Source organism: Chiloscyllium punctatum, chromosome 9 (genome assembly GCF_047496795.1).
Source record: "Chiloscyllium punctatum isolate Juve2018m chromosome 9, sChiPun1.3, whole genome shotgun sequence".
Taxonomy (NCBI): Eukaryota; Metazoa; Chordata; class Chondrichthyes; order Orectolobiformes; family Hemiscylliidae; genus Chiloscyllium; species Chiloscyllium punctatum.
Window position 1 is genome coordinate 46,774,849 of NC_092747.1, and position 21,023 is coordinate 46,795,871.

The window sequence follows — 21,023 nt, forward strand, 5'->3', positions numbered from 1 at the left end:
CCTCCAACCGTAACAAGGACAGAACGCCCCTGGTGCTCACCTTCCACCCTACCAACTTTCGCATAAACCAAATCATCCGCTGACATTTCCGCCACCTCCAAACAGACCCCACTATCAGGGATGTATTTCCCTCCCCACCCCTTTCCGCCTTCCGCAAAGACCGTTCCCTCTGCGACTACCTGCTCAGGTCCACGCCCCCAAACAACCCAGCCTCCAATCCTGGCACTTTCCCCTGCCACCGCAGGAACTGTAAAACCTGTGCCCACACCTCCTCCCTCACCTCTATCCAAGGCCCTAAAGGAGCCTTCCACATCTATCAAAGTTTTACTTGCACATCCACTAATATCATTTATTGTATCCGTTGCTCCCGATGCGGTCTCCTCTACATTGGGGAGACTGGGTGCCTCCTAGCAGAGCGCTTTAGGGAACATCTCCAGGACACCCGCACCAATCAACCACACTGCCCCGTGGCCCAACATTTCAACTCCCCCTCCCACTCTGCTGAGGACATGGAGGTCCTGGGCCTCCTTCACTGCCGTTCCCTCACCAGACGCCTGGAGGAAGAACGCCTCATCTTCCGCCTCGGAACACTTCAACCCCAGGGCATCAATGTGGACTTCAACAGTTTCCTCATTTCCCCTTCCCCCACCTCACCCTAGTTCTAAACTTCCAGCTCAGTAACTGTCTCCATGACTTGTCCTACCTGCCTATCTTCTTTTCCACCTATCCACTCCACCCTTTCCTCCTTGACCTATCATCTTCATCCCCTCCCCCACTCACCCATTGTACTCTATGCTACTTTCTCCCCACCCCCACCCTCCTCTAGCTCATCTCTCCACGCTTCAGGCTCACTGCCTTTATTCCTGATGAAGGGCTTTTGCCCGAAACATCGATTTCGAAGCTCCTTGGATGCTGCCTGAACTGCTGTGCTCTTCCAGCACCACTAATCCAGAATCCAAATTCATGACTGTTTTCATACCCTAATTTCCCATCCCCACCCACACATCACTATCCAATGGAATTAACCACCACTCTCACCATGCATGTCCAGAATATTGCTTTTGATTTTGGCTTCCCATGTTTATTAACACTAATCAACTATTAGTTGGGATTTTATTTAAGCAACGATCTAAGCATTTTTAATCATCAACCAGTAATAAAAAGTTATAGTTATAGATTTATGCATCAGTATTTTTTCACTTGTGAACACTTATTTTAAAAAGTACTCACCAGTGCTCGTATGGAGCAATGATAGTATCCTTACCTCGGAGACAAGAGTACCAGCTTAAAGTCTCACCTGCTCAAGTAGTGTGTAATAACATCCTGAATAGGTTGATTAGAAAATAATCTGCAAAGTACTCACCATGTTTGTGTTGGGATGTCAAAAGCAAAGATTCACCATTTAGAAATCCATTTCCAGCACCATCCATAATATTGTCAGAGTTAGAAGTCCCTGTGCTATATTGAAAAGCTTGTTTCTGTACGCCCTCATCTACACCTTCAAATTTCTGATCATGAAGAGAGGTAACATTGCAAATCATTAAATCTAAATCAGTTTCCCCAGAACGTTGTACAGGTGGTTCATTTGTAATGGGCTTAGAACTGGCATCCAATGTGGTGACACAAGTTATTTGTATTTCAGAGTCTGGTTCGGTACTTATACCCTGGCTTAATGCTTCGTTTCCATTTGTTGGCAAAATATTACCTCGTCTGGTATCTGGAAGCATTGTTGCTTGTAAAGGGTGGCATTTATTCAAGTCAACTTCCTTTATACTTGTTCTACATTCCCAATTTAAATTGTTATTCTCCAAATTTGGAGTACAAAATAAACCCTGATTATCCACATACGGCACTCCAATATTATGGAAATCAACTTTGTGGGCACCCAAGTCAGTTGGTTCGCTGAATCCATTTCTTTCAGCGCATCTTCCAGATGTGGCAGCTTTTCCTGGCTCAGGGTTTCCTTCTTCCTCATCATCAATTATGATGGGCTCTACTGGTGACACGAGATCTTTTCCTGTTGGTAGCAATGATATATTCATTTCGTTTCCTATGGATTCTGGATTTTGAAACACTGCAACTGAGGCACTGGATTTGTTTGCTCGTGTGTTCGCATGACAATTTGCAGAAAGAGAAGGTTCGACAAACACAACGTCATCGTCATCATCCTCGTTCTGGGAACAGGTTACACTACCTTCTACAGGTTTCCAACGGGAGCTATCAGAGTTAGATTTGAGATGGTTGTTCACATGTTGAGACCCATCAAAGGCTGTGGATGCGTTTGAGATTGCGGTTGACATATCACCGTGTACTCCTCCTCCAATTCCCAAGTATTTTTGTTGTTCAATGTATTGGTCTTCTGGCATTGAATTCATACCTATAGATTCATTATTCCCAATATTCATGTCTCAAGTATAAGCTGTATTGAAAAGAAAGAATATAAAAATTATTTCTTTACAAATAAGAATTACATTTACACACTATCTCAAAGATTTAAGGTCATCAGCATCTTGATTTGAAGTTAACTTATTATACTTGCAATGTAGCCTGGATAAGTGAAGTTTTGTTCATGAACCATGAGTTTGTACTTATATTGTACAAGTGGTCAGGAAAAGATTTTGTTCTGAAATATTAAAGTATACATTTTTCCATTTGAAACAATGAATTCAGTGCAAAATAGAAACTCATGCATTTAAAACTATATTTCAAGGATTCAAGACAATACTTTTTTTTTAATTCCTTAAAACAGGACAGTGGAAAACAAAATTTAAAGTGAACACTACAGCACAGGCACAAAGTGACATGGATGGCATTTTTGACAGCAGAAAACATACACATCCACCTTTTCCCCCAGCCCCAACCCCCTCCAATTATATCTCTACCTCTTTGGCTCACAAGCCTCATTCCTGATACACGGAGGCAGTAAATAGAAATATGTTAATAGGGAGAAGTGCAGGTACATTTTTGGCCAACAGAAAACCAGTCTGCATCAATTAAACAAGACTACTAACTAGCCAAAAGTGAAAGGAATTAGATGGATGATGGGGAAGGGAGACAAGGAGGGTCTGCAAGGAGTAATGTATTTCTCTGGTTCAATTACTGTATTTGAACAAACCAACGGAAAAGTATTTGTATAATCGAAGTGTAGATATTTTAATCGTGAAAGTTAAATTAGCTGCACTGGCCATGATCTCATTTTATATATAGGGTGGTGTCAGAGGGCTTAATTGCAATGTTACTAAATCCAGGAATACAGACCAGTTGGATTAGCCTCAATGATGGGAAAGCTTTTAGAACAATACAAAGACTACACATTTTATCTGGAATTTTAAAGTGAGTAAAAGAAAGTTTAGATTACCAATTTGTTTTATTGATAGAAGTGATAGCGTGGTCACTAAACAGTTTCAAAAGAGCACAAATTTTGCTAGAAGCATCACATCTCTTTGGAAATAGAGAAACTTCCTGATACCAACTTGCAAATTTTGGTCAAGCCTGCCAGGAAACAATATTACTCTCCCTCTTTTTAAAAATCAGGAAAGAAATAACACAGACTTTGTAAAAAGAAAGAAAGAAGGTCTAGTTCAAGGCAAGATGAGGTCCAATTGGCTGGCTACTGAAATGATCCAAAAATAATTCATACTTTGGCCAAAAATCAAAAATTCACCTTGTCTCTTATTTTCGATTGGAATCTGATGCTGTGCCCTTTTGCCTATATTTTCACCCACAGTATTCCTGATAAATACAATCTGTTTGTCTTATCTGGCTTGTTCATCTTTACCTGCTGTGCTTTTCCAGTGCCACTTTGACTCTGACTCTCCTGCATCTGCAGTCCTCATTTTCTTCATATCTATCCCAAGTGTAAATGAATGTGTTTAGATTTAAAGGGGGTATAGTTTAAGTTTGCAAGTAATTAAAAATATTTTTGCCATATTTCAGAGACTAAGTTTTGTTTTCTTCATTACTAATGAAATCTGGTTTGAGTTTATATTCTCTTCAACCATGACTAACTAATCATTGATCAGAATTGAGTTTACTCTAATTCCCTACTACAGTCTGTATTTTTGTCCTTCCTAACATGTAGCACAATTCTTGTTGGATGTAAGCTCTTCACTGTACAACACCAATTTCCCCACAAGTTGTCTTTACATTCTTTCTAACCCCTCCTTGGTAAGCACGGTTCCTAATTACCTATCGCACTCACATCCACCTTTTCCCCCAGCCCCAACCCCCTCCAATTATATCTCTACCCCTTGGCTCACAAGCCTCATTCCTGATGAAGTGCTTATGCCGGAAACATTAATTCTCCTGCTCCTCTGATGCTGCCATGACCTGTGCTTTTCCAGCACCACACTCTGACTCTGATCTCCAGCATCTGCAGTTGTCACGTTCTCCTACCATTTAACAGGAACCATCCTTCCCCAGCTGTATGGATTTAATTGTCAGCTAGTTAACCAATACATTGGCCCTCTTTGACTTGTTAAATGCAATTTAACTGAATTTATTAAAGATTTTTAATAAGACAAACAGGAAATACAATACCAGCTAATGATTAAGCTGACTGTTTATATTTTTCTAATGTTCAATGTGACCATAGTGCATCACATAAAACAAGCTTATTTTAGGAAAAAGGTAGGACAAGAAGAATATGTTGATGATATTGCACACTTGCAAAATTTTGCTCAAGTCTCCAAAGAGGAATAGAAAAAAATGACACTACTAAACCAGACACAAAGAAGTTGGCCTTGTGACAAGCTGAGATAACCACTACGTCTCAGCTGCTTTTCCTGCAAATCCCAACTTTTATTAAATACAGCTGTTTTTCACTAACACGGATCTAAAACAAAGCATAGGTTAAAATCATTTAACCCACATGTAAAGTCCTTCTTTTTGGAAACCAATCAGAAGTGATAGCCAGAGGTTGTTCACAATGTCTTGCAAAAAACTAGCAAGTTAGTCTGCATTTAAGAATGGAATGGAAAGCATTGCTAGTATAATCTGCATTTATTCATGAATCAAACAAGTTCATGAAAGTCCAGGTCTTTATACAGTTCATTGTGGTGATAATTCTGCAGTTTCTTTTGCCCAATCTTGAAATTTATTTTAAATATCCTTCTGTATTGTCCTGTTTCCATATCAGTTGAAGCTTACGCTCAGAGACAGAGACACAGTATGGCTCTATCTTCTTCACCTTTATTCTGGGCCCTGGAGAGAAAGAGCAATTGCCCACATACACATTGAGGATGAGTGGATTAAATTACAAAAGTCAACCTGGGATTTGAGAGAGGCAGGTGTATATCTAACTTACTAGGGTAATGGAAAAGGCTGATGAGGGGAACTGAATTTCTAGATTGTGTTTGATATACATTTCAACATACAAGGACAATTAAATAATAGTGTGTCAGCATGGATTTGAAGTTGGTTGAGAAACAAGAAATGCAGAATCATGGTACTTTTCTTAATGTATACAGATGCCAGAGGTAGAGGTTTACAGGGCACAATTTCAAAATCTACAGTTGATTAAAAGCTTGGAAGTACTGACAGTATAGGGCATAATGATTGACTTCAAAAAGGATAAAAACAGGCTAATGGAAGGTGCAGCATAATGTGTTGTGTGATTTATGTATATTTAACTGGAGTTTGGGTTTTTCACTTGCCTAAGGGGTTTTAAATGATTAAATATTTCTACTGTCGTGGTGGTTTATTTTAGAAACAGTGACAGAGAAAGGCTCACTGGAGAATAATGGGTTTTTGTTTACTTTATTTAGTCATTAATACTCCCAACATAAACAGCATTGTGTACAATGCTTCCAGATGGAATTGATTTTTGGGCTTGGGGGAAAACACTTATGGTATGGAAACTAACTGAGTTTTAGTTTGGGCAATTCTGCAGGGCTCTTAACTGAAGCTAGATGTGTAAAGCAGTTGCTCCCAAGAAATGCAAAAGATAATTTAGAATTCTTAAAATTAAGATACCATACTGCATGGCGATTCATACAAGTTCCAAACTAGAAGCATTTGGTTAAAACCCAGATGGGGTTATTTCAAGCTGAAAATGTTTAAGCTCGTTTGAGAGATGAAACAAGGAAGAGGCTCAGATTCTCACAACTGAGAGGTAAAGTCAAAGTTAAATGAAACCCTGTGGTAAGCAAAGGATTTCTCTCGAGTGTACAAGTACTGTAATGGAGTGCTGTTTGGATTAATGGATTGCATTTCTAATGTATGTTTTGGAATCTTTGAAGTGTCTTGCATACAAATATTTTAGTTTCTTGTATTTTATCATTTATTTTCCTTAACGTTTCAGAGAGAGACCACCTTGATAAAACAAAATAAAAACAGAACATAATTGATAAGCCAGATTTCAGTCAGAGGTTTGACGTGCCCAGTAAGAACATCTGTTGACATCAGAGCAATTGAGGGCTCTTGGATTTTTGAATTCACTGGATTGGAGGGACCTTTAGGTTCGTGGTAGCTGTAGACATAAAAATGATTGCATTCTAGTGAATTTATTCAGAAAATTGAAGATGACTACTGAATGTTACTAACAGTTTCTTGGCAGTGTATGATAACAGCTGCTGGTTATTTGAAATCTTTTGATTAAAAAGGTGAATGAAGAGAGTTAATAAGATAAAAGGTCAAGTAAAGGTAGGATCTCATAAGTAAGAGATGAGTCAAGCAATTATTCGCTATTTTGAGTTAGGAGGAGGAAGACTTGAAATTGCGGTATCACAACTAGAAGTAACTAAACTTAGAAATGAGAAAAACAACTGGATTTAAAATGTGAAGTGAAGAGACTTCAATTAGAAGAGAGAAAATAAAAAGAGAGAAAAAATGTAAAGGGAGAAAGCAGGAGAAATGCAAAATGAGGTTGAATAAGAGAACACCAAGTAGCCCAAAGAAAAATTTAGAATAAAAAGGAAGAAAGAAAGAGGGAGTAGCTTGAAGAATGCTTCTGATTACAATTAGGGATTGGATTTAAACAACGATCTTTGCTGAGTGCCCAAATTTATTGAGGTTATAATCTCAAAAGTTACTTTATTTCACACGAGAAGGTATCTGGACAGATGAAGCAAGGTTCGATCCTTAATGTCAGAATGTTTTGGTAGGCAAGGCCATGACAATGTACACTGCAGATTGGTGTCTAACAAACCAGGATATATAAGTGCCAAAGAGGCAAATATACAATGCTTTTGAGCTGAACTGAAGCTCATCAACTAAAATATTGGACAACAAGAAACCAAATTCAACATTTGTTAAACTTACAAGGGATCAAAACTAATCGATTAGTGGTAGAATTCACTCAAGGTAGAGAATTATTTTGAAAATGAAAGGAAAATGATCACGGAAGACTCCAGAAACAGTATTTCTGCAAATTTAAAACAAGTTAGACAAAGGTCAGGTATTCAGGATCATAAAGCAAAAGCCTTATGAAATTCCACAGAGAAAAACTGTAGATTTAACCAGATACTAGTTCTAGAGAACAGAGAATACAAAATAATTAAAAGGGGAGTGATACAAACGAGTTAATACAATTCCATTGTAAGACTGGACATATCATTAATAGCTGGGAGTTGACTTGGAGACCAATTTTAGTCAAAAGGATACTTAAAGGATCTTCAGAGACGGAGGCATCAGGAAAGGAAGTAGGAGTAAAACTTTAGCACTAATACAAGAAGATCATGTTTCCTTGGAATGTACCAGTGCAGTCATGAAGATTATGTTTTGACTTGTGAAGAAGAGATTCAAACCACTGGAGGTTCTAAAGTTTTTAATTTCAAAAGCAGAGGTAAACCAAAGATGATACGAGAGACATGGGTAAATCAATTACACATCTGACTGATAGAACTATTGGCCTTCCAAAGGGTAATGAAGAAGAAAATTATAATTTGAAGCACTTAGATTAGATTAGATTCCCTACAGCATGGAAACAGGCCCTTCAGCCCAACAAGTCCACACCAACTCTCCAAAGAGTAACCCACCCAGACCCATTCTCCTATATTTACCCTTGACTAATGGACCTAACACAATGGGAAATTTAGCATGGCTACGTCACTTGACCTGCAGATCTTTGAATTGTGGGAGGAAACCCACCCACACGGGGAGAATGTGCAAACTCTAGAGAGACAGACAGTCCCCCAAGGTGGGAATTGAACCTGGGTCCCTAGTGCGGTGAGGCAGCAGTGCTGACCACTGAGCCACCCTCATGGTGGAGCACACATGGTGGTTACAAGCCAGTTTCATTATATACAGTTGAATTAAAGGATGACTTGTTCAGTGGAAAAACTGTATAGGGGTATTTGAAAAAAATAATATTTGAAGGGATGACTTTATTTTTGGAAATAACTGACAGGTGCAAGGATATTGGCCTCAAGGGGTGGTTAAACAACCACTGGAGGTGAAGAAAACTGAAATTGTTTCCCACCTCTGGTGTGACTAGAACTTAGGACCAAATGAATAGACAAGAAGAATAATAAAATTATACAAAACAGAAATAGTTTGGAAATGCAGCTACTGGATGCATTTTTTGAAAATTTGAGAAGAATGATCCTGATGTGTTTAGCTCATCTTTAATAGACAATAATTTTGAATTCTATCTAAGTTAAGCTAACAAACAGCCTATTCAGAGACTGAAACAGAAGCAATACCAGAGTGTTATTTGAAAAATAAATTGAATAAAATGATGACTACATTATACTGAAAGACAGAATACGCTTAATGGACTTAAAGGCCTACCTCTCCTCCTACTTCTAAGTGTTGCCAGCCTATGGACAGTAGCCCATTAGGCCATGATCTAGCCAGAGAATTCAAATGACATTTTATGAGTGCCTCATTAAAGCCCAAAGGCAGGTCAATTAAACAAGTTTAAATATTAGAAGATTTTTTTTATTGACCTGGATTATACAAGGTGGTGGACAAATTTTACTCAAAATTTGAAGGAAACCTGAACTGCTAATTAAACCTGCACCTTTCAATCCAATACAACCTTTTAATAGGGTCTGAAGAGATTGTGTCAGATTCCCATCTATAATAAATTATGGGACCTTGTACTTTTAATTATGGATGATTTTATAATATCTCCTGAAGTACACAGTGCAAAAAGAGGGGTAGTGGAAAAAATAGTCAAATTTTGTTTTACAAGACAGGACTGTCTAAATATATACATTCAGATAAAAAGTTCAAATTTAATGTTTTAACTAAATGTACAGGATGCATGACCTCAAAAACAATATCCTTACAGACTCAATCCAGAGATTAGTTCAAGTGAAAGATGAGATTAAGGTTATGGTAAAGAATGACATTATCAAGCTGAATCATAGGTGCTAGAGGACCCCTATGAAATATTAAAAGTGGCAGGATCTGTATTATTATAAAGTCAATACGGTAACCACAGCAGATGTGCCTCATATTCCAAGATTAGTGAATAGATGTACAATCTGTCAAAAATTACTTGATAAAAAGGATACTGGCATGTTCCACTGACTGACAGAGCAAAGAAATATGGGTTTTGTTACACAAAATGGACTTTCAATGCAAAGACATGCAACTTGGAACCAACATTCCAACAGGTAACCCATGCTTAACATTAAACTGGACTATCTCCCTGGACATTAACATAATATTAAAGGGTTACACTCCAGAAAGGGTCTTCCTCCAGAAACTGAATGTCCTGGAATTGGTGGGGATGACATTCATGTAAGAATGCAGATAACTCCCACTTCATTTAAACAGCCATTTACCACTGCTCTCCTGCTAGTATCAAATTAAACTCTTATTCAGTCCCTTCCATTCAGAAATGCTTTCATAGCCATCCCCCGATACCGAAGCATATCACACTTTCAAAGGAGTAGCCGGTGTATCTGTAAGCATCACCAACTGACTTGTATAAAAAAGGGGGATGTGTTTCCTTTGTTTGAGGCCTCTTTTGACTCTATTTTCCACACCTGCGAGGAGGTCGCCTACATTGTAGAGGCTTTAATAAACTTTAACTGTTTGCAGAAGTTAGTATGTACAAATTGCATCTCGTGTGAAACCTCTGGAAAAGAACTTAATGTACGGTGGCAGCGGTGGGACTGCAACATACATAAAGCTTCCAGAATGAACAAGTGATTGTCCGAGTGTCGGTTGCATGAGTTAGATGAACCCACAAAGTAAGCTTCACCTTGATCTCTCTCTCTAAACCTACCACTCAGTCCACCCCTCGTCTCTTGGGACTTGGTGGTGACAGAATCTTTGTGGTAACTCGCACATCAATGAGTCACTTTGCACGGAAAAGAGAGATTATAAATCGGGGTTACAGTCTCCAGGGTTTTTAAAATCAGGGTTAGAGTCCCCAAACATAGAGAGTAAGGAAAGGGGTTCAAGTCCCTGTGAGACGTAAATTGAGAAAAGGGTTAAAGTCCCCTAGAAAAAGGAGTTTAAAAAGCTAGAAATCAGGAACTGCAAAGAAAAACATCTAAACAAAATTTGGTACTTGTTAAATTCAATGTTTTTGTCACCCATGCGTTCTCAGAAGTACTTTTGGGATGGCATAGCATAACCAGGAAAAGGGAGAGGATGTGGACCCAGTCCGCTGGGATCTCAACAGTAAAGTACATGAACTGCTGGGGAAGCTTTGTCCAGGTTTTTGTTTGGGAATCAGTTTCTGGGCTGTAGACTCAACTGGAGAGTCTTTCTTCTGGGGGAAGGGAGTGGCATAGAATGTGGTGCCATGTGCTTCAGTGTGAGAGTTTTCTCTTTTTAAGTGTAATTTTATAGAGAGGACTATTAAAAAAACACACTAAAATTAAGGTTGTCAAAAATGTAAATTGTGCCATGCTGAGAGTATTCGATATTTAAATATTTTGGTTTGTTGAAATACTGGTTCAGAAAATCCTTTTAAGTGACTGTTTTACCTCGTTTGAAACAGGATCTCAATTCAATGTGTTTTGTGGGCTATGTAATAGGGCAGATTTTGTTTTTATATTGACATTGTGCAATGCTATGTCCTTTTTAAATATTATCAAACTTGTAACTTTAAAACAAATTGATTGAGTGCCTTGATTTGTTTCAAATTCTACAGTGCCCGTTATATAAAAAAAGATTGGGTCAGTGGTCGTGCTTTAGCCGGATGACAGTATTATATTATATCTTTGCTGCTATGTTTTTAAATGCAGACTGTTCACAAGACGGAGTGCATTTTAAGATTTTAGAGAATATTAGAACTGGAAGCTGCGACGTTTAACTTCTTTCTATTATTGTTACGACTTCATTGGCCCCCTTCATATTGCAGATTCAAAAGAATGTTGATCTCTACCAAAGTTGCCACTGTAATTCTGACTGTTGTATTTGGGAAGTTTCATTTGGAGAACATATTTTAATATATTCTGCATTTGTTTCCCCATGAGTACTTGAGATTTAAATCTGAACTAAAACAGCCTCTTCAATGGCTTAAGCATAGGACACATTTTGTTGTTTCTTGCTGTTCCAGATGTTTGAAATACTTTTCCTGACAGCTTTTACATTAGCCAAGCATCAATTTGTCAAAGGAAAATAATTTTTGAATAATCTGAATGAGGTTCCTTGAGGGTTTCAATTTAGGACCCGTGTTGTTTATGAATAAATGAATTGTTTAGACAGTACAATTTAGAAGTATATGCATTATATAAAACTTGATAATGTCATTAATGGTGAACAGAGTAACAGACTTAAGGACGACTGTGTTTGCCTATTTCAACATTTTCAATCTAATGTAGTGAAACGTATGACTGTCTTCATACTGATAACGACCCTGACAAGGATGGAATGAGAGAGGAAATGCAGAGGTACTTTCAGGAGCTAACATTGTCTCTACAGTTTCTCCATTCACAGGTAAAACACACCTTCAGACCACCACCCACCCTCCCCCAAACAGCCTGATCCAATGGATTCAATCAGGAAATAGATGGTGACATCTTGCAAAATGTCCATATTACAGAGAAGGAAGTGCTGGATGTCTTGAAACGCATAAAAGTAGATAAATCCCTAGGACCAGATCAGGTGTACCCTAGAACTTTGTGGGAAGCTACGGAAGGGATTGTTGGGCCTCTTGCAGAGATATTTGTATCATCGATAGTCACAGGTGAGGTGCTGGAAGACGAGAGGTTGCCTAACATGGTGCCACTGTTTAAGAAGGGTGGTAAGGATAAGCCAGTTAACTATAGACCAGTGAACCCGATGTCGGTGGTGGGTAAATTGTTGGAGGGAATCCTGAGGGGCAGGATGCACATGTATTTGGAAAAGCATGGTCTGATTAGGGATAATCAACATGGCTTTGTACGTGGGGAATTATGACTCAAACTTGATTTGAGATTTTTTTGAGGAAGTAACAAAGAGGATTGATGAGGGCAGAGTGGTAGATGTGATCTATATGGACTTCAGTAAGGCGTTCGACAAGGTTGCCCATGGGAGACTGATTAGCAAGGTTAAATCTCACAGAATATAGGGAGAACTAGCCATTTGGATACAGAACTGGCTCAAAGGTAGAAGACAGAGGGTGGTGGTGGAGGGTTGCTTTTCAGACTGGAGGCCTGTGACCAGTGGAGTGCCACAAGGGTCGGTGCTGGGTCCTCTACTTTTTGTCAGTTACATAAATGATTTGGATGCGAGCGTAAGAGGTACAGTTAGTAAGTTTGCAGATGACACCAAAATTGGAGGTGTAGTGGACAGCAAAGAGGGTTACCTCAGATTACAACAAGATCTGGACCAGAGGGGCCAGTGGGCTGAGAAGTGGCAGATGGAGTTTAATTCAGATAAATGCAAGGTACTGCATTTTGCTAAAGCAAATCTTAGCAGGAGTTAGACAATTAATGGTAAAGTCCTAGGGAGTGTTGCTGAACAAAGACCTTGGAGTGCAGGTTCACATTCCTTGAAAGTGGAGTCGCAAGTAGATAGGATGGTGAGGGTGTTTGGTATGCTTTTCTTTATTGGTCAAAGTATTAAGTACAGGAGTTGGGAGGTCATGTTGTGGCTCTACAGGACATTGGTTAAGCCACTGCCACTGTTGGATATTGCATGCAATTCTGGTCTCCTTCCTATCGGAAAGATGTTGTGAAACTTGAAAGGGTTCAGAAAAGATTTACAAGGATGTTGCCAGGGTTGGAGGATTTGAGCTATAGGAGAGGCTGAACAGGCTGGGGCTGTTTTCTCTGGAGCGTTGGTGGCCGAGGGGTGACTTTATACAGGTTTACAAAATTATGAGGGGCATGGATAAGGTAAACAGGCAAAGTCTTTTCCCTGGGGTGGGGGAGTCCAGAACTAGAGGGCATAGGCTTAGGGTGAGAGGGGAAAGATATAAAAGAGACCTACAGGGCAACTTTTTCACACAGAGGGTGGTAGGTGTATGGAATGAGCTGCCAGAGGAAGTGATGGAGGCTGGTACAATTGCAACATTTAAGAGACATTTCGATGGGTACATGAATAGGAAGGGTTTGGAGGGATTTGGGCCGGGTGCTGGCAGGTGGGACTAGATTGGGTTGGGATATCTGGTCGGCATGGACGGGTTGGACCGGAGGGTCTGTTTCCATGCTGTACATCTCTATGACCATCTCCCCAGTCACGAGCACAAAAAGTGAAGAAGCTAACAATGGTGAAGAGGAGATCAGTAGATTTTCTGTCAGTTGCCTTCTTATGGACATTAAACCATGCGAGCTTTACCTTCTCTTTTGAAGATTTAAGGAATATAAAAAGGTTCACTGATCAAGCTAACATCAAAACAGGCTTTGTTACATTTAACAGCAGAGCAGGAGCAGAAGCAGCAAAGAATACTGCATTCATGTAGCCTGCTGCCGCACTTCATGCTCAGATGCGCTGGTATCCTCAATCTGAAGCATCTCCACAAGGATGGAAGTCTCATCAGTTTTGAGAAGTATTTAACTGCCCTTACTCAAGAATTCAGATTTCTTTGTGGAGTGATGCAGGACAGACTGGATTTGTTTTCAGGTTGGACTTTATTGAAGGAGATTTTGGATAACTAACTAGTTTCCATCTAATTGGAGGGGGCGGAGTGATCACTAAGGACTGTGAATTAAGAACTTTACTGGTGAACTTTTTTCCATGTGGGAGGATTCTGTAAATTCTACTTACTGCACGGATTATTAATTTTTGTTGTTATAATATGTTCTGGTTCAATAACTTGTTTAAAATACCAGCTGTCAGAGTCTTATGAAAGCCAATAGTGTCAGAGGTGGTTATCATGGAATGATAAGGGTGGAATGTAATGTTAAAAGATTAAATTGGACTCTCTCCCTGGACATTAATGTAATATTAAAGGGTTAAACTGCACTGTCTTCCTCCAGAAACTGAATGTCTGGAATTGGTGGGGATGACATTCATGTAGGTAACTCCCACTTCATTTAGACAGCCATTCACCACCACTCTCCTGCTAGTATCAAAATTAAACTTTCGTTCAGTCCCTATCCATTCAGAAATGCTTTCATAGCCATTGCCTGATACTGAAGCACATCACACCTATTATCCTGGGGGATCACTGAGTCAGGAAATGGTTTGCATCACGATTCCCCAGGATTAGAGCATTTACATTATCTCTAAGGATGACCTTATCTCACCATTGTACCAGGGATAACATGTGGTTACGTGGTGGTGGTGGTGGTGGGGCGCATGTGGCCAGAGTATCTCTGAGCATGATCAACTGACCTGCATAAAAGGGGATGTGTTTCTTTTGCTCAGGGCCTCTTTTGACTCAACTTTGCACGCCTGTGAGGAGGGTTGGGGGGTGGCCGGTGGGGAGGGCGGGCATCTAGCTTTTACAGGCTTTAATAAACTGTTTGCAGAAGTTGGGGTTTACAAATGACATCTTGTGTGTGAAACCTCAGGAAAAGAACCTAACACTAGGACAAAGTTGGCATGAATGTACTTTATTTAGAGCAAATCTGAAGGATAAAGTTATGTAATACCTTTTTAAGATTGTTCCTTCTTAAACTTCTTGAAGAAAAGCTGAAAATTCAGAAGGGTGGAAGTATCATTGACAGCTTGAAAGACATGCTGAGAAGTATGTAGGATTAGGGAAAACCCAAAGGCTTTCTATAGGTATGTCAGGAATAAAAGAATGACTAGGGTAGGAATAGGTCCAGTCAAGGATAGTAGTGGGAAGTTGCGTGTGGAGGCTGAAGAGATTGGGGAGACACTGAATGAATACTTTTCGTCAGTGTTCACTCAGGAACAGGACATGGCTGCCGATGTGAATACTGAGTCACAATTAATTAGAATGGACGGCTTTGAGGTATGTAGGGAAGAGGTGTTGGAAATTCTGGAAAGGGTGAAAATAGATAAGTCCTCTGGGCCTGATAGCATTTATCCTAGGATTCTCTGGGAAGCAAGGGAGGAGATTGCAGAGCCATTGGCCTTGATTTTCATGTCCTTGTTGTCTACAGGAATAGTGTCAGAAGACTGGAGGATAGCAAATGTGGTTCCCTTGTTCAAGAAGGGGAGTAGGGATAACCCTAGTAACTATAGGCCGGTGAGTCTCACTTCTGTTGTGGGCAAAGTCTTAGAGAGAATTGTAAGGGATAGGATTTATGAACATCTGGATAGGAATAACGTGATCAAGGATAGTCAGCATGGTTTTGTGAAGGGCAGGTTGTGCCTCACAAACCTTACTGAATTCTTTGAGAAGGTGACAAAGGAGGTGGACGTGGGTAAAGCGGTAGATGTGGTGTACATGGAATTTAGTAAGGTGTTTGATAAGGTTCCCCATGGTAGGCTACTGCAAAAAAATACAGAGGTATGGCATTGAGGGTGAGTTGGAGGTTTGGATTAGGAATTGGCTGGCTGGAAGACAGAGGGTAGTAGTTGATGGTAAAGGTTCATCTTGGAGTGCAGTTACTAGTGGTGTTCCACAAGGATCTGTTTTGGGACCATTGCTGTTTGTCATTTTTATAAATGACCTGGAGGAGGGGCTAGAAGGTTGGGTGAGCAAGTTTGCGGATGATACGAAAGTCGGTGGAGTTGTTGACAATGAGTAAGGATGTGGCAGGTTACAGTGGGATATAGATAAGTTGCAGAGCTGGGCAGAAAGGTGGCAAATGGAGTTCAATGTAGCCAAGTGTGAAGTCATTCACTTTGGTAAGAGTAACAAGAAGATGGGATACTGGGCTAATGGTTGGATACTTAGTAGTGTGGATGAGCAGCAGGATCTTGGTGTCCATGTACACAGATCTCTGAAAGTTGCCACCCATGTAAATAGTGCTGTGAAGGCGGCATATGGCGTACTGGCTTTTATTGGTAGAGGAATAGAGTTCCAGAGTACGGAGGTCATGTTGCAGTTGTATAAGACTCTGGTGCGGCCACATCTGGAGTATTGTGTGCAGTTTTGGTCGCCATACTATAGGAAGGATGTGGAGGCACTGGAACGGGTGCAGAGGTGGTTTACCAGGATGTTGCCTGGTATGGTAGGAAGATCATATGAGGAAAGGTTGAGGCACTTGGGGCTGTTTTCATTGGAGGAAAGAAGGTTTAGGGGTGACTTGATAGAGGTGTACAAGATGATTAGGGGTTTAGATAGGGTTGACCATGAGAACCTTTTTCCACGTATGGAGTCAGCTATTACGAGGGGGCATAGCTTTAAATTAAGGGGTGGTAGGTATAGGACAGATGTTAGGGATAGATTCTTTACTCAGCGAGTTGTGAGTTCATGGAATGCCCTGCCAGTAGCAGTGGTGAACTCTCCCTCTTTATGGGCATTTAAATGGACATTGGATAGACATATGGAGGTTAGGTGGGCTTGGATCGGCGCAACATCGAGGGCCAAAGGGCCTGTACTGCGCTGCATTTTTCTCTGTTCTATATCAGTTTTACCTGGGTCTCATCACGAGAAAGACTGAAAACTGCTGATGAAAGCCATTGTTGTGGGGATTGCTTTGCTGAAGGATGATAAGATGGGGAATGAATGGCCTGTTATTAAGTTTACAAAGAAGCTGACTGGAAATCAGAGATAGAAGGTTCTTGCTAATAAGGCAGTTAAAGGCTTTGGAGAAGGCAGGAGAATGGGATTGAGAAACCTAACTGCCATGATTAAATTAGGTAATTCTGCTCATATTACCTTTACTTATTCAACAATTGAGGAAAAAAGACAACATTGTGTCATGTTGACTCCACATTGTTGTGAAATACATATTAGGAATCATGCGGATGAAACAGTATAATGGACCACAATCCTTGGGTTTTTATTTGAAAAATTTTGGAAGGAGCTCAATTCTCCAACATAAGAAAATCAGTTATGTGCCTGGAAAGCAAATTATAGCAAACACTATCAAGAACAAAACTGAAAGGCAAAAAGATGTGATACCAATGAACTAATTTAAAATATGGTTGTCATGTAATTTGTATATTTAATGTGAACATTACTATTATTCCAGTGACATAACAACAATGTTGATGAATTGTTGATGAATAATGAAAATGCCTCTTCAAACATACATTTTCATTCTTCTTTGGGGAAGAGGTGTGATGCAAGGCAAAAGTAGATAGATTCTTGATTATCAAGGGATGATAGATTATCAGCCATATGCAAAAAATGTAGCATTGAGACCAAAATCAAACCAGCCATAAATTTTACTGAAAGGTACAGCAGGCTCAAAGAACTAAGCAGCCTACCCTTCTTCCTTGTGTATGTGTTCACATACAGTACACAATGCTATCTAGATCTTAACATAATCCATTCTTAATTTAGATTTTTAAATATGAACTAGTGGCAGAGAGAAAAAGGCTTCCTAGACAGCAATGAACTTTTTTCTTCGCTGTTTACTTTCTTTGCTTGTAAACTTTCCTAGTGTGATGCACTTTCAGATAGAAGATTTATTTAATGGAAAAAAAGACCCATAACGTGGGAGAAAATAAAATGATTGTTCAGTCTTTGTATGCAGAGTTTTTAAAAAGTGAAGCTGGGAATGTAAAGCAGCTACTCCTGAGAAGTGGACGAAATAGTTTTGAATTGTTAAAGTGACCTTTAATGACTGATAAAGAGCTTAATACAAGTAATTTACTAAAAGTTTCAGAAGTGTTTGGTTTAAACCCTGAAGGGCTTATTTGAAGCTGAGAAAGTTTAAGCTCAATTACATCACAAGCCAAGGAAAATGCTACATGTTCTCATGATCAGGAATTCAAGCCATAGCAATGTTAAACGCTGTCTAAGAAGGAATTTCTGCCTAACATTCAAATACTGTAATGGGATGCTGTTACGATCAACAAGTCATTCAAAAAGGGATCTAGATGACACCTGAGGGATATAAACCTACAGGCTGTGGTAATAGAGCAGTGGAATGAGTGACGACGTTGTGCCAGAGAGCAAACAGGGACTGAGTGAACTTGTGTTAGAATCATTCTATGATTCCATAAACAAATAAGACAATTGCCTCAATTCTAGAAGACTGAGACTGGTAAAATGGGCAGAAATCTAGCAGATACAATATAATAGAAGAATGAAAGACCACATTTATGCTGGAAGACAGAATATAAATTTAAGATGGTATACTTTCAAAGCGGGTGCAAGACAAAGACATAGGGTATAGGCACACTAAGTGGCAGGATAAATTGAGAAGACTGGTCATGAATGAAATCTTTAGCTTTAGTATGGGTGGCACTATAAACAAAAACATGATTAGGCCTCAGTTAGAATACTGCATTCAATTCTGGACAGTGCACTGTTGGAAGAAGCCTTCTTGATAATTTGCAAGATTGGTACCAGAAATGCAGGACTTCAATAGTCCTGAGACCAAATAAAGTTTAAAAAAGTTTATAAATGGATCAGTGACAGAGTCAAAAATAAACACCTGTTTACTGCTGAAAGAAGAGTCAAAACCACAGGCTTCAAATTTAAGCTGTGAAATCATTTTTTTTGGATGAGTGGTGCATATATGGAATGAGCTTTCAGAGGAAGTGGAGGATCTGGCTACATTAACAATGTTTAAAACACAATTGGATAAGTACATGAATAAGAATTGATTGGAATGATATGGGCCAAATGCAGGCAGATGGGACTAGTTTAGTTTGGGATTACAGTCAACATGGACATATAGATCCTTTTGGTCCAGCTTCCATTTTGTACAACCGACTATAGAGACAACAGAAGGATTTTTTCCTATTTGTAAAAATATGGAATGTATTTTTGTACAGGATGGTGAAATAGATTCAATTGCAATTTTCAAAGGGAATTGAAAAACTACTTAAATAATTCCACAATCAAAGAATGAATTGGAAAGGGGGAGGGAGTTGACCAGTTAAAAGCGACCTATCAGAAGTGATCATTTGATAGGTCTACATGGATCAAATGGCCTCCTTCATTACTATATTTTGGTCATGTCAGGCGATTTCTAAATTGAAGATTTAAGCAATAAACGTCAGACGTGAAGAATTGTTACTATTCGTACCTAATTAAGATCTGTCACTACACAATTACAAACAGTAAACTGAAGTGGCAGAATGTCGGACCAAGTATACATGTTTCTCGTTAAGGAAAACTGATAAAGTAGTCACAACTTGTTTGGCTATAATTTAAAAATAACAATTCAGTATCTCATCGTTAAACGAGTCATTTAGTCTCGCCAAAAAGGTTTATTTCCAATTGTATTCAATTGTAGAATGGAAATAATTGGTTACACACGATTTCATAGCGATTATTTCGAAATTCTTTTTTGTTAAATAAAACACACAGATTCGCAAAGTAGCATGTTTGTTTGCCACCACAATGCGGACTAACAAAAGACGGTGAAAACAAGGTACTGAACCGCTTTGCGTACGTGAAACCCAAAGAACGACTGAATCCGGGATAACGGCTCATCAGAAAACCTGGGCTGGATTCTCTTCTGAACTCGTTTCAATCCAACAATCTTTGCCATCGACGTACCACCATCTCTCTTCCTCTTTCACCCAGGAAAAGTTTTTTTAAAAAAAGGGGCTGACTTTACAATGAACACGCTTTCCAAGTGGTAACAATAAGGTTTATTTTGTTAGCCTATAGGAATTATAAGAAAGGGAACTCATACCAGTTAAGAGATTAGCACCAACCTCCGTGAGGTTCTCTTCCCTCCACCCCCAGTTGCCCCGCCTTCAACACGCACCAAGATCGCTTGTGGCGAGCGTCTGTGCGTTTCGCTATTCACACCCACAATGCTCACAGAGAGAAAAAAAAACCTACCCATCCGGGATTAGCAACCTTAGGAAAAGGGGTAAAAAAAAGGAAAACTTCAGTTAATTGGACAGATGATCAAAGAATAAATAAACGGAACATAAGCAATTTAAGACAGCGAAATTAAGCCTAATGCCCTAAAACCATTATGGGGGGGGGAATAACAAACAGCTTTCCACCCCCCAAACTATATAAGAAAAAATTGCCCCACTTATTTTATAAAAATATAGAGTTTGCGATTTTGTTTTTGATTTTGGGCAAAGTGGATAAAATTCCCTAAGGAAAGGGATTTTCCCCCTGCCCCCAAGACTACCCCCCACCAGCCCTCACGGGTTTGCCCCCTTCGTTGCGGTACTAGCGCACGTCCGCCATTAGAGAGCGACCGAAACAATACGTGAGGGGGATTAAAAAGGGAAAAATAGAGGCGGGACAAGTGAAACTTTACTCAATTAACCATTATTTCCACGAATTGAATAATGTGGCTTCTTTTACATGTTTTGGCCCCGAAACCCGCTTAACAATTCAAGAAAAAAAAAGGTTAAAGCAGGCAGGGTTAATATCACATCTTACCCGATTTCCCAGTGATCTACACCGACCGCACTCGTTCCAGTCCCGGGCTAGACTTTAAGTCACTCGAACTTGATCATTGAAGCCCCGCCTTTGTTACACACTGGTTGGTCAAATACTCGTATTTCGCCCCCGAATGGTAGAATTGCGATATCCGTCTGGTTGTTTCCTTTGCCAATCATTGTGACGGCATCACCTTCCCGTTATCAAGTTAGGTTACCCACCAGCTCTCCAGCAACATATTTATGATCCTGGGCCGGAGAGGGCGCTGTGTGATTGGCAGGCAAAAGAGCTACATAAA

The 21,023-nt window shown here is 39.6% G+C and overlaps 1 protein-coding gene across 3 annotated transcripts in view; it reads right to left on the reverse strand.

The window, feature by feature from the left end:
* The window catches only part of zmym2 (zinc finger, MYM-type 2), a 163,295-nt gene extending 142,488 nt beyond the window's left edge, over positions 1 to 20,807 (reverse strand). The window contains exons 1-3 of one of the 3 annotated variants that reach the window (XM_072577410.1): positions 20,726 to 20,767; positions 20,165 to 20,182; positions 1,364 to 2,419 (exon numbers count right to left, since the gene is read on the reverse strand). In XM_072577410.1, coding sequence (XP_072433511.1) covers positions 1,364 to 2,405 — 1,042 coding nt within the window. In that variant the 5' untranslated portion in view covers positions 2,406 to 2,419; positions 20,165 to 20,182; positions 20,726 to 20,767. The other 2 variants (XM_072577409.1, XM_072577411.1) reach the window with 2 other exon arrangements.
* Positions 20,808 to 21,023: the final 216 nt, after the last annotated feature.